This window comes from Leptodactylus fuscus, chromosome 4, assembly GCF_031893055.1.
Source record: "Leptodactylus fuscus isolate aLepFus1 chromosome 4, aLepFus1.hap2, whole genome shotgun sequence".
Classification (NCBI taxonomy): Eukaryota; Metazoa; Chordata; class Amphibia; order Anura; family Leptodactylidae; genus Leptodactylus; species Leptodactylus fuscus.
The window spans coordinates 105,006,990-105,020,446 of NC_134268.1; the positions used below are offsets into that span (position 1 = coordinate 105,006,990).

The 13,457-nt window shown below is 49.0% G+C and overlaps 1 protein-coding gene across 1 annotated transcript; it reads right to left on the bottom strand.

The window, feature by feature from the left end:
• Window positions 1-1,860: 1,860 nt before the first annotated feature.
• On the bottom strand, window positions 1,861-10,725 carry LOC142201156 (uncharacterized). The gene is given in 6 exon segments (XM_075271983.1): window positions 1,861-4,110; window positions 4,226-5,167; window positions 5,323-5,915; window positions 6,743-7,413; window positions 7,513-9,758; window positions 9,874-10,725. Coding segments are annotated over 6 exon segments (7,554 nt in total).
• Window positions 10,726-13,457: the final 2,732 nt, after the last annotated feature.

A 13,457-nucleotide genomic window follows, 5' to 3' on the forward strand; every position in this document is an offset into this window, starting at 1 on the left:
TAGATAACAGCCCTGGATTTATCAGAACCAGAGATAAGGTGCTACCAAGAGCAGTGTAATATAGAGTGTGAACATAAATTCATAACAGTCGTGAAGCCATGTCATTTACCAAGATATAAATTAGCCTATGTTTTAATTGAGGTTAAAACTATCTATGTGCCAAATTTCATTCAAATCCGCTCAGCTGTTTTTGCATTTGAGGCTTGAGAAAGCGCACATAGCTGCGCGAAACGGCTGTTGCCTTCTTGCCACTTTATGCTGTTCTTCCCTCCCTGCACGAATTGTTCTTAAAGATGTATTACCTCAATAAAAGAAGTCTTTTATGAAGATGAGCCTCGGTGTGGGTGAGTGCCCTTCCAACTTTTCTATATTTTTTCCATTGCCGCTAAGCTTTTTTCTGGTTGCTTGTAAGAGGTGCAGGTGACTGGCAACAAACTCACTCAGACAACGGAATAAAACAGGAATGGCTTTACTTGTTATGATTCTTGAACACAGCAACAGGCTCTTGAACTATTGCAACAGGTAAATCATATACTGGAGGGACATAGTCTCTATAAGAACGTGGGTATGTAAAGGAGGGGTATAGCTACAGCTTTAGTGGCACTGTGTCACTTGTTACAGTCTCTCAATGGGCTTTGCTTACTGATCCTGCTGGAGGGCACTGGATTCCTCTGGGGCTCATGCTCTGTCTCTTTCCAAGGTAGTACCTTTCTCCTTATTGCAGTGGGGAAGCTGGCTGCACACTTCTGTGTCTTTTCTGCACTTCTATCACGTGCTCTGCACTACAGTTACTTGCACTGCTCTGTATTGCTCTCCTTCTTCAGTGTTTGCTTCAGCACTTCTGTGCTTCACTGGGCTGTTCTGCTTGGCTCTGGTCACTATATGACAGCACTCTTGCTTTTTGTTGGCAGACACTGCTTCTGCTCTCCAGCACTGTAGTCTTCTTCCCCTGGAAACACTGTGTGTCCTCCACTTCCTGTGCCCCCAGCTTCTACTTTCCCAGGTCACTCTATTGTCTCTAGCTGAGAACTGGCTCCCCCTGCTGGATTGGGATGATTGCAGCAAGCCTCCATGTTCTAACAATGCAGCCATACCTCCTGACATTACACCTTCTCTCCCCGATTTGAGGGTGGCCGTCCCAGCAACCTGAGTACCCCGGACATAGTCATTATAACGGGCAGGCATCCTTCCAAAGTTAGAACGCTGAGAATGTCGTAGCTCAACTGGCTGCTCCACAGGTGAACCATTGTTCTCCTCTTGTTGAACAACTGGTTCTTCCCTTCTTTCCAAGGAGATTGGTTCTGGTAGAGGTGGTACCCACCATTCCTCTTCCCCAGACGGCCTTGCTGTCATGTTGGGGCTCTCTGGTATGGGCTCAGGAGCCCTTCTCAGAAAAGTACATGGCCTGAGCATATTTCGGTGCACTGTGCGCACAGGTCCATTTGCACCTTCAGGTTTCACCTTGAACACTGGAATGCTTGGATTGGGTTGCTGGAGTACTTCGTAAGGAGTGGTCTCCCACCGCCAATGCAACTTCCCAGCCCTTCTGGCAGTCCAATTTCGTACCATTAACCGATCTCCCACCTGCAACGGCAATTCCCTCAATTTCTTGTTTGCAGATAATGTGCGGGGGCCCAGCTGTTGGGCAACCAGGTCATACATCTCTTGTACCTTCTTCCGATGGTCTCCCATCCAAGTCTCAGGGGTCCACCCCTCACCTTCTTCACTGACAGACATCATCATATTCAGAGGGCACCTTCCATTTCTCCCGAACATCAGCAAAAAGGGTGAATAACCGGTGGCTGAATGCACTGTGTTGTTGTACACCCACACTAATTCTGCAATAAAGTCTGGCCATCTCTACTTTTTCTGTTCCTCCAATGTTCGCAACAGCTGTAGTAGTGTTCTGTTCAAGCGCTCACATGCACCATTTCCCTGTGGATGGTAGGGTGTTGTGCGTGTTTTTCGAATCTGGTACAGCCGACATAGCTCTTCAATCACTCTGCCTTCAAAGCAAGCCCCTTGGTCAGAGTGCAGTTGCGTAGGACAGCCATAAGGCAGGATGAAATTCTTCCACAGGCTTTGTGCTGCCGATTCTGCAGTTTGGTCCCGGGTCGGGACTGCTACTGCAAACTTAGTAAAGTGGTCCACCATGACTAGCAGATACTTGTATCCACGCAGGGACTCTCCTACCGACAGATAGTCCATCATCAGAAGCTGTAGTGGGTAACCAGTCTGTATAATGCCAATTGGGGCCTGTTGATCCCCAGCTCTTGCTAGGTTGCAGTTTCGGCAGTTTCTGCAAATGTCGTGGGCCACTCTTTGTAAATTGGGATGATAGTAGAATCTCTGCAACCATGCATAAGTCTTGGCCGGTCCAAAATGCCCTTTCCTTTCATGCATCCACTCTGTTATTCTCCTTATTTCACTATCCGGCACTACTACTTGCCAGGTGGGACCAATCTCTGTAGGGAGCTGTACTCTTCTGCATAGGACTCCCTCACGGAAGGTCAGACGGTCTCTCTGCTGCCACAACTTCCTCTCAAATGGTGTCAAGGTCTCCCGCACACTGTATGCTGGCTGGTAATCGTTAAGGAGCCATTCTCTTACTCTGGCAATCTGTGAGTTTCGCTGCTGACAGTCCTTCCACTCTTCCATGGACCCTCCAGCAGTGACCTCAACTGCAGGTTCCCTCTCCTGGACTGGAGCACTCTTCAGTGGTTGAGGCGCTTTACCGAAATCGGGGGTCTCGACCTCCTCTCGCTCTTCATCTGTGGGACCACTGGGATTCTCCAACGGGTTACGAGACAAGGCGTCTGCATTAGCATTACTCCGTCCTGGCCTGTATTGCGTCTTAAAGTTAAATTTACTGAGGCGAGCTTCCCACCGCTGCTCTAAGGCTCCTAGTTTGGCAGTATTCAGGTAAACCAGTGGGTTATTATCAGTCATCAGTACAAACTCTGCTCCAGTCAGGATGTCTGCAAACTTTTCAGTCACTGCCCACACCACTGCCAACAGTTCAAGTTTGAATGAGCTGTAATTGTCAGGGTTCTTCTCACTCTCCCGCAGACTTCTACTGGCATAGGCTATCACTCGCTCTTGGCCTTCTTGTTCTTGGGCCAGTACAGCTCCCAGTCCCTTCAGGCTTCCATCTGTTTGCAACACAAAGGGCCTTGTGAAATCTGCATAGGCCAGAATGGGAGCACTGGTCAATAAATTTTTGAGCTCCCTAAAAGCCAGTTCTGCCTCCTCATTCCAATTGAAAAGCTTCCTCTTTGCTTCTCCATTTGGGCATCCATGGAGGAGGGTGTATAAGGGTACTGCTACCTGGGCAAAATCCTTGATGAATCGCCGGTAATACCCTACCAGGCCCAGGAAGGCCCGCAGTTCACTGACGCTACTGGGTACAGGCCATTGTTGTACAGCGTGAATCTTTGAATTCATGGGCTGGACTCCTTCCCTTGTCACTACATGGCCTAGATACTCAATGCTCTTCTGGAACAAATGGCATTTACTGGGTCTCAACTTCAACCCATGCTTCTCTAAGCGGCTGAGGACCACATCCAGCCGCTCTTAGTGTTCTGCAAAGCTGGATGAGAAGATGATTATATCATCTAGGTAGATCAGCAGGCATTCATAGTTCAAGTCACCCAAACACAACTCCATTAGTCTCTGGAAAGTAGCTGGGGCATTGTTCAGTCCAAAGGGCATCCGGAGAAACTCATACAGCCCCATGGGCGTAACAAACACTGTCTTTTCTCTGTCTTTTGCTGCCACTGGCACCTGCCAGTATCCACTTGCCAGGTCCAGAGTAGAGAAGAATTTGGCACGGCCCAGGGCCGCCAAGGAGTCTTCTATACGAGGGAGTGGGTATGCATCCCGAACTGTACATGCATTCAAGCGTCTGTAGTCCACACAGAATCGCAGAGTCCCATCCTTTTTCTTTACAAGTACAATGGGTGAGGCCCACGGGCTCTTGCTAGGCTGGACAATGCAACTTTCCTGCATTTGCTTTAGCAGGGTCTTGACCTCTTGGTACAGTGCTGGTGGTATTTGTCGGTAGCGTTCCCTCACTGGTCGAGCATCTCCAGTAGGAATTTCATGTTCCACTGTGTGTCATTCCAAAGTCTCCTTCATGACGGGAGAAAGCACTTAGGTGAGACCCCAGGACCCTGGCCAACTGCTCCCTTTCCTCTTTAGACATCTCGGCACCTTCCAAATGTACCTCTTTCAGGAGCTGTGCTCCTGTCGTCCCGACAGATTCAGTCATTACTTGACACAAGGTGAGAGTGGTAGTAGTCATGTCAGTCGACTTGATGTGCCAGCTAGGTTCCTGTAGAGCTTGAACCTCCTGGATGGGAAACACATCTGCCACCAGTTCCCTGGGTGCCAGAACAACACTGTGGTTATTAATGTTCATTAATCTCATCAGTACTTGGCCATCCTGGACTGTGCACAAAGTTCGTCCCACAGCTATCCCTTCTCTCTGTAGCACAGGCTCTATCATGACTGTAGCCCCAAGCAATCTGTGACTGGTGCCCACTGGCAGGGGCAGCAACACCTCATGGCCAGCTGGCACTTCCAAGGTAGTTGAACAGGGTACTCTCACACATCCCACTTTTCCTGCTAAGCTGGATAAGGTCGCTTGCATCCGACACTGTTTGAGTGATCTCTGTAGGGCCACTTGTGGTGGTTTCAAGTTTGGGACATTCTTCCAATATTTGGGACCCAACTCTCGAGCCATCAGTCCATCTAGTTCTCGCAATACATTCATTCCTAGTATCACAGGGACTTCTGAGTCCATTGCTCTCTGTACCACCACCACTCCTTTCTTCTTCATGGTCCGGCCCCAAAGCTCAATGTCGACCTGCATGACTCCAACTGTTGGAATAGGAAGACTATTGGCAGCTTTCAGATTCACCCAGTCTGCACTGTCCCGGTGTAGGGAGGAGGGAAAGTGAGCCTCAAAGATTTCCCTGGCCATTGTTGTCACTTGTGACCCCGTGTCCAGTAGACAGGACAGTTCTATTCCATTGAACTTGGCTGTAACGACTGGGCTCTCTCCCACTAAGTCCATAGCTTCAAGAAAGGGGCGCAATTCTGTGCTTCCTCCTGCGATTTGCCCCTCAATCGCAGGTGGGGCTAGTTTAAATCCCTCTGGTTGCGGCTAAGGCCACGGTTGGGGCAGTTCCTTGCTAAGTGTCCCTCTTGGTTACATGTCCAGCATCTTCTTGCAGGTCGGGCCCCTCTGTAGGACTGTTTGGGAACAGGGTAGGACTGCCCTCTATCATGGGTCTGAGGTGCCACTCTCTCCTCTCTCACAGTCAGTGCCTGTTTCAGTTCTCTAATCACCTCTTCTAATGATGACAGCCGGGCCTCCATACCCTTCTCCTTGGATGGTGTCACCTCTGCTTGGTGGGCTATTGGATTCATAGTACCCAGTTCCTCTTTTTCCAAGACAATGGCTTCCTTTAGCGCCTGGTGTAAGGTTGAGTGGGGCTCCGACTTGAATCTCTCACGTAGGATCCTCCATAATGGTTGGCTCCTCAGGCCAAGGAGAAACTGCTCTCGCAGGACCACTTCTGTATTAGTGATGGATGTGACTGCCTGTCCTTCTTTTCTTTGTAATGTGGCCATAAGCTCTTGCAAGCCATTTGCATATTGGGGTAGTGTTTCATCTTCCCCCTGGTATCTGGTGAAGAATCTCTTCCTCAGCATAGCTTCAGATGTCGTATCCCCATATACATCTTCCAGGATGCTTGAGATCTGTTCAAACGTCTGTCTTGACCTCGCCGGCTGCAGCAGTACTGTCTTTCTGGCTTCCCCTTCTAATGTGTTCAAGGCAAGCTCTGCTTTCAGATGTGAGGCAATATTACATAGACGTGCAGCTCCCTCCAGCCTCTCTTTCCAGTCCTCTATTAACACATTAGATCCATTAAACTTGGGCAGATGGCTCAGTAGCGCCCCCACTGGAATCATAGGCTGTGTCCCACTCACTGAGGATGTTGCCCCTTCTGTCACCATATTTGTTTCCATCCTGCCGACTACGCCACGTGTAAGAGGTGCAGGTGACTGGCAACAAACTCACTCAGACAACGGAATAAAACAGGAATGGCTTTACTTGTTATGATTCTTGAACACAGCAACAGGCTCTTGAACTATTGCAACAGGTAAATCATATACTGGAGGGACATAGTCTCTATAAGAACGTGGGTATGTAAAGGAGGGGTATAGCTACAGCTTTAGTGGCACTGTGTCACTTGTTACAGTCTCTCAATGGGCTTTGCTTACTGATCCTGCTGGAGGGCACTGGATTCCTCTGGGGCTCATGCTCTGTCTCTTTCCAAGGTAGTACCTTTCTCCTTATTGCAGTGGGGAAGCTGGCTGCACACTTCTGTGTCTTTTCTGCACTTCTATCACGTGCTCTGCACTACAGTTACTTGCACTGCTCTGTATTGCTCTCCTTCTTCAGTGTTTGCTTCAGCACTTCTGTGCTTCACTGGGCTGTTCTGCTTGGCTCTGGTCACTATATGACAGCACTCTTGCTTTTTGTTGGCAGACACTGCTTCTGCTCTCCAGCACTGTAGTCTTCTTCCCCTGGAAACACTGTGTGTCCTCCACTTCCTGTGCCCCCAGCTTCTACTTTCCCAGGTCACTCTATTGTCTCTAGCTGAGAACTGGCTCCCCCTGCTGGATTGGGATGATTGCAGCAAGCCTCCATGTTCTAACAATGCAGCCATACCTCCTGACATTACACCTTCTCTCCCCGATTTGAGGGTGGCCGTCCCAGCAACCTGAGTACCCCGGACATAGTCATTATAACGGGCAGGCATCCTTCCAAAGTTAGAACGCTGAGAATGTCGTAGCTCAACTGGCTGCTCCACAGGTGAACCATTGTTCTCCTCTTGTTGAACAACTGGTTCTTCCCTTCTTTCCAAGGAGATTGGTTCTGGTAGAGGTGGTACCCACCATTCCTCTTCCCCAGACGGCCTTGCTGTCATGTTGGGGCTCTCTGGTATGGGCTCAGGAGCCCTTCTCAGAAAAGTACATGGCCTGAGCATATTTCGGTGCACTGTGCGCACAGGTCCATTTGCACCTTCAGGTTTCACCTTGAACACTGGAATGCTTGGATTGGGTTGCTGGAGTACTTCGTAAGGAGTGGTCTCCCACCGCCAATGCAACTTCCCAGCCCTTCTGGCAGTCCAATTTCGTACCATTAACCGATCTCCCACCTGCAACGGCAATTCCCTCAATTTCTTGTTTGCAGATAATGTGCGGGGGCCCAGCTGTTGGGCAACCAGGTCATACATCTCTTGTACCTTCTTCCGATGGTCTCCCATCCAAGTCTCAGGGGTCCACCCCTCACCTTCTTCACTGACAGACATCATCATATTCAGAGGGCACCTTCCATTTCTCCCGAACATCAGCAAAAAGGGTGAATAACCGGTGGCTGAATGCACTGTGTTGTTGTACACCCACACTAATTCTGCAATAAAGTCTGGCCATCTCTACTTTTTCTGTTCCTCCAATGTTCGCAACAGCTGTAGTAGTGTTCTGTTCAAGCGCTCACATGCACCATTTCCCTGTGGATGGTAGGGTGTTGTGCGTGTTTTTCGAATCTGGTACAGCCGACATAGCTCTTCAATCACTCTGCCTTCAAAGCAAGCCCCTTGGTCAGAGTGCAGTTGCGTAGGACAGCCATAAGGCAGGATGAAATTCTTCCACAGGCTTTGTGCTGCCGATTCTGCAGTTTGGTCCCGGGTCGGGACTGCTACTGCAAACTTAGTAAAGTGGTCCACCATGACTAGCAGATACTTGTATCCACGCAGGGACTCTCCTACCGACAGATAGTCCATCATCAGAAGCTGTAGTGGGTAACCAGTCTGTATAATGCCAATTGGGGCCTGTTGATCCCCAGCTCTTGCTAGGTTGCAGTTTCGGCAGTTTCTGCAAATGTCGTGGGCCACTCTTTGTAAATTGGGATGATAGTAGAATCTCTGCAACCATGCATAAGTCTTGGCCGGTCCAAAATGCCCTTTCCTTTCATGCATCCACTCTGTTATTCTCCTTATTTCACTATCCGGCACTACTACTTGCCAGGTGGGACCAATCTCTGTAGGGAGCTGTACTCTTCTGCATAGGACTCCCTCACGGAAGGTCAGACGGTCTCTCTGCTGCCACAACTTCCTCTCAAATGGTGTCAAGGTCTCCCGCACACTGTATGCTGGCTGGTAATCGTTAAGGAGCCATTCTCTTACTCTGGCAATCTGTGAGTTTCGCTGCTGACAGTCCTTCCACTCTTCCATGGACCCTCCAGCAGTGACCTCAACTGCAGGTTCCCTCTCCTGGACTGGAGCACTCTTCAGTGGTTGAGGCGCTTTACCGAAATCGGGGGTCTCGACCTCCTCTCGCTCTTCATCTGTGGGACCACTGGGATTCTCCAACGGGTTACGAGACAAGGCGTCTGCATTAGCATTACTCCGTCCTGGCCTGTATTGCGTCTTAAAGTTAAATTTACTGAGGCGAGCTTCCCACCGCTGCTCTAAGGCTCCTAGTTTGGCAGTATTCAGGTAAACCAGTGGGTTATTATCAGTCATCAGTACAAACTCTGCTCCAGTCAGGATGTCTGCAAACTTTTCAGTCACTGCCCACACCACTGCCAACAGTTCAAGTTTGAATGAGCTGTAATTGTCAGGGTTCTTCTCACTCTCCCGCAGACTTCTACTGGCATAGGCTATCACTCGCTCTTGGCCTTCTTGTTCTTGGGCCAGTACAGCTCCCAGTCCCTTCAGGCTTCCATCTGTTTGCAACACAAAGGGCCTTGTGAAATCTGCATAGGCCAGAATGGGAGCACTGGTCAATAAATTTTTGAGCTCCCTAAAAGCCAGTTCTGCCTCCTCATTCCAATTGAAAAGCTTCCTCTTTGCTTCTCCATTTGGGCATCCATGGAGGAGGGTGTATAAGGGTACTGCTACCTGGGCAAAATCCTTGATGAATCGCCGGTAATACCCTACCAGGCCCAGGAAGGCCCGCAGTTCACTGACGCTACTGGGTACAGGCCATTGTTGTACAGCGTGAATCTTTGAATTCATGGGCTGGACTCCTTCCCTTGTCACTACATGGCCTAGATACTCAATGCTCTTCTGGAACAAATGGCATTTACTGGGTCTCAACTTCAACCCATGCTTCTCTAAGCGGCTGAGGACCACATCCAGCCGCTCTAAGTGTTCTGCAAAGCTGGATGAGAAGATGATTATATCATCTAGGTAGATCAGCAGGCATTCATAGTTCAAGTCACCCAAACACAACTCCATTAGTCTCTGGAAAGTAGCTGGGGCATTGTTCAGTCCAAAGGGCATCCGGAGAAACTCATACAGCCCCATGGGCGTAACAAACACTGTCTTTTCTCTGTCTTTTGCTGCCACTGGCACCTGCCAGTATCCACTTGCCAGGTCCAGAGTAGAGAAGAATTTGGCACGGCCCAGGGCCGCCAAGGAGTCTTCTATACGAGGGAGTGGGTATGCATCCCGAACTGTACATGCATTCAAGCGTCTGTAGTCCACACAGAATCGCAGAGTCCCATCCTTTTTCTTTACAAGTACAATGGGTGAGGCCCACGGGCTCTTGCTAGGCTGGACAATGCAACTTTCCTGCATTTGCTTTAGCAGGGTCTTGACCTCTTGGTACAGTGCTGGTGGTATTTGTCGGTAGCGTTCCCTCACTGGTCGAGCATCTCCAGTAGGAATTTCATGTTCCACTGTGTGTCATTCCAAAGTCTCCTTCATGACGGGAGAAAGCACTTAGGTGAGACCCCAGGACCCTGGCCAACTGCTCCCTTTCCTCTTTAGACATCTCGGCACCTTCCAAATGTACCTCTTTCAGGAGCTGTGCTCCTGTCGTCCCGACAGATTCAGTCATTACTTGACACAAGGTGAGAGTGGTAGTAGTCATGTCAGTCGACTTGATGTGCCAGCTAGGTTCCTGTAGAGCTTGAACCTCCTGGATGGGAAACACATCTGCCACCAGTTCCCTGGGTGCCAGAACAACACTGTGGTTATTAATGTTCATTAATCTCATCAGTACTTGGCCATCCTGGACTGTGCACAAAGTTCGTCCCACAGCTATCCCTTCTCTCTGTAGCACAGGCTCTATCATGACTGTAGCCCCAAGCAATCTGTGACTGGTGCCCACTGGCAGGGGCAGCAACACCTCATGGCCAGCTGGCACTTCCAAGGTAGTTGAACAGGGTACTCTCACACATCCCACTTTTCCTGCTAAGCTGGATAAGGTCGCTTGCATCCGACACTGTTTGAGTGATCTCTGTAGGGCCACTTGTGGTGGTTTCAAGTTTGGGACATTCTTCCAATATTTGGGACCCAACTCTCGAGCCATCAGTCCATCTAGTTCTCGCAATACATTCATTCCTAGTATCACAGGGACTTCTGAGTCCATTGCTCTCTGTACCACCACCACTCCTTTCTTCTTCATGGTCCGGCCCCAAAGCTCAATGTCGACCTGCATGACTCCAACTGTTGGAATAGGAAGACTATTGGCAGCTTTCAGATTCACCCAGTCTGCACTGTCCCGGTGTAGGGAGGAGGGAAAGTGAGCCTCAAAGATTTCCCTGGCCATTGTTGTCACTTGTGACCCCGTGTCCAGTAGACAGGACAGTTCTATTCCATTGAACTTGGCTGTAACGACTGGGCTCTCTCCCACTAAGTCCATAGCTTCAAGAAAGGGGCGCAATTCTGTGCTTCCTCCTGCGATTTGCCCCTCAATCGCAGGTGGGGCTAGTTTAAATCCCTCTGGTTGCGGCTAAGGCCACGGTTGGGGCAGTTCCTTGCTAAGTGTCCCTCTTGGTTACATGTCCAGCATCTTCTTGCAGGTCGGGCCCCTCTGTAGGACTGTTTGGGAACAGGGTAGGACTGCCCTCTATCATGGGTCTGAGGTGCCACTCTCTCCTCTCTCACAGTCAGTGCCTGTTTCAGTTCTCTAATCACCTCTTCTAATGATGACAGCCGGGCCTCCATACCCTTCTCCTTGGATGGTGTCACCTCTGCTTGGTGGGCTATTGGATTCATAGTACCCAGTTCCTCTTTTTCCAAGACAATGGCTTCCTTTAGCGCCTGGTGTAAGGTTGAGTGGGGCTCCGACTTGAATCTCTCACGTAGGATCCTCCATAATGGTTGGCTCCTCAGGCCAAGGAGAAACTGCTCTCGCAGGACCACTTCTGTATTAGTGATGGATGTGACTGCCTGTCCTTCTTTTCTTTGTAATGTGGCCATAAGCTCTTGCAAGCCATTTGCATATTGGGGTAGTGTTTCATCTTCCCCCTGGTATCTGGTGAAGAATCTCTTCCTCAGCATAGCTTCAGATGTCGTATCCCCATATACATCTTCCAGGATGCTTGAGATCTGTTCAAACGTCTGTCTTGACCTCGCCGGCTGCAGCAGTACTGTCTTTCTGGCTTCCCCTTCTAATGTGTTCAAGGCAAGCTCTGCTTTCAGATGTGAGGCAATATTACATAGACGTGCAGCTCCCTCCAGCCTCTCTTTCCAGTCCTCTATTAACACATTAGATCCATTAAACTTGGGCAGATGGCTCAGTAGCGCCCCCACTGGAATCATAGGCTGTGTCCCACTCACTGAGGATGTTGCCCCTTCTGTCACCATATTTGTTTCCATCCTGCCGACTACGCCACGTGTAAGAGGTGCAGGTGACTGGCAACAAACTCACTCAGACAACGGAATAAAACAGGAATGGCTTTACTTGTTATGATTCTTGAACACAGCAACAGGCTCTTGAACTATTGCAACAGGTAAATCATATACTGGAGGGACATAGTCTCTATAAGAACGTGGGTATGTAAAGGAGGGGTATAGCTACAGCTTTAGTGGCACTGTGTCACTTGTTACAGTCTCTCAATGGGCTTTGCTTACTGATCCTGCTGGAGGGCACTGGATTCCTCTGGGGCTCATGCTCTGTCTCTTTCCAAGGTAGTACCTTTCTCCTTATTGCAGTGGGGAAGCTGGCTGCACACTTCTGTGTCTTTTCTGCACTTCTATCACGTGCTCTGCACTACAGTTACTTGCACTGCTCTGTATTGCTCTCCTTCTTCAGTGTTTGCTTCAGCACTTCTGTGCTTCACTGGGCTGTTCTGCTTGGCTCTGGTCACTATATGACAGCACTCTTGCTTTTTGTTGGCAGACACTGCTTCTGCTCTCCAGCACTGTAGTCTTCTTCCCCTGGAAACACTGTGTGTCCTCCACTTCCTGTGCCCCCAGTTTCTACTTTCCCAGGTCACTCTATTGTCTCTAGCTGAGAACTGGCTCCCCCTGCTGGATTGGGATGATTGCAGCAAGCCTCCATGTTCTAACAATGCAGCCATACCTCCTGACATTACATGCTGAGCACCCCCACGGCTCTTAATATATAAGGTTGTTACCTCATATCCACTTCCGATTTATCAAAGACTCGTATCCATATATCCAGCAGTGCCATCCTGTATATTTTCTTTTTTTCAGTCTTTACAAAAGAAAAGTTATTTTCTTCCAGGCAACAGGGGAGTGAAAGACGATTCTGTTGTGGCTGTGCAGTGTCTGGGAATGTTTCTTGAGAGTACTAAATTCATAGCCAGCACTGTGACTTGTGCTATACTAGTTCTTCAGTGGGATTGAACTTGAGAGTCCAACTTTCAATCACCATGTACTTCAATGACCACTGGGCACCCATGACCCTTGAACCACTTTTATTAGGTGCTAGTCACTGCATACCAGGATATCATAATATTTTATTTTTTTTATCAAAGTTACTCAGATCCTTACTCTTGCCTATTAGGCTCAAGAGCTGACTGTTCACTTACTGCTTCATACATTCAACCTCTTGACAAGTGAATTTATAATGAGATAGTCAAAGTTATTTATTACTTTAAGGGTGCATTCACACTGAGTAAACGCTAGCTTATTCTGAACGTAAAACACGTTCAGAATAAGCGGCGTCTAAAGCAGCTCCATTCATTTCTATGGGAGCGGGGATACGAGCGCTCCCCATAGAAATGAATGGTCTGCTTCTTTCACTCCGTGCAGTCCCATTGAAGTGAATGGGGAGTGCCGGCGTGTACGCTCCGGCATGAGCAGAGCTTGCCGTATACGCCGGCACTCCCCATTCACTTCAATGGGACTGCACGGAGTGAAAGAAGCAGACCATTCATTTCTATGGGGAGCGCTCGTATCCCCGCTCCCATAGAAATGAATGGAGCTGCTTTAGACGCCGCTTATTCTGAACGTGTTTTACGTTCAGAATAAGCTAGCGTTTACTCAGTGTGAATTCACCCTAAAAGAGTTATACACTTTCTACAATTAATGGTCTATCCTTCGGATAAGATATAAGACATAAGATAATTTTTTAATAGTCCCACCATGAGGAAATTCGGTGTGTTACACAGCATGGATAATTCA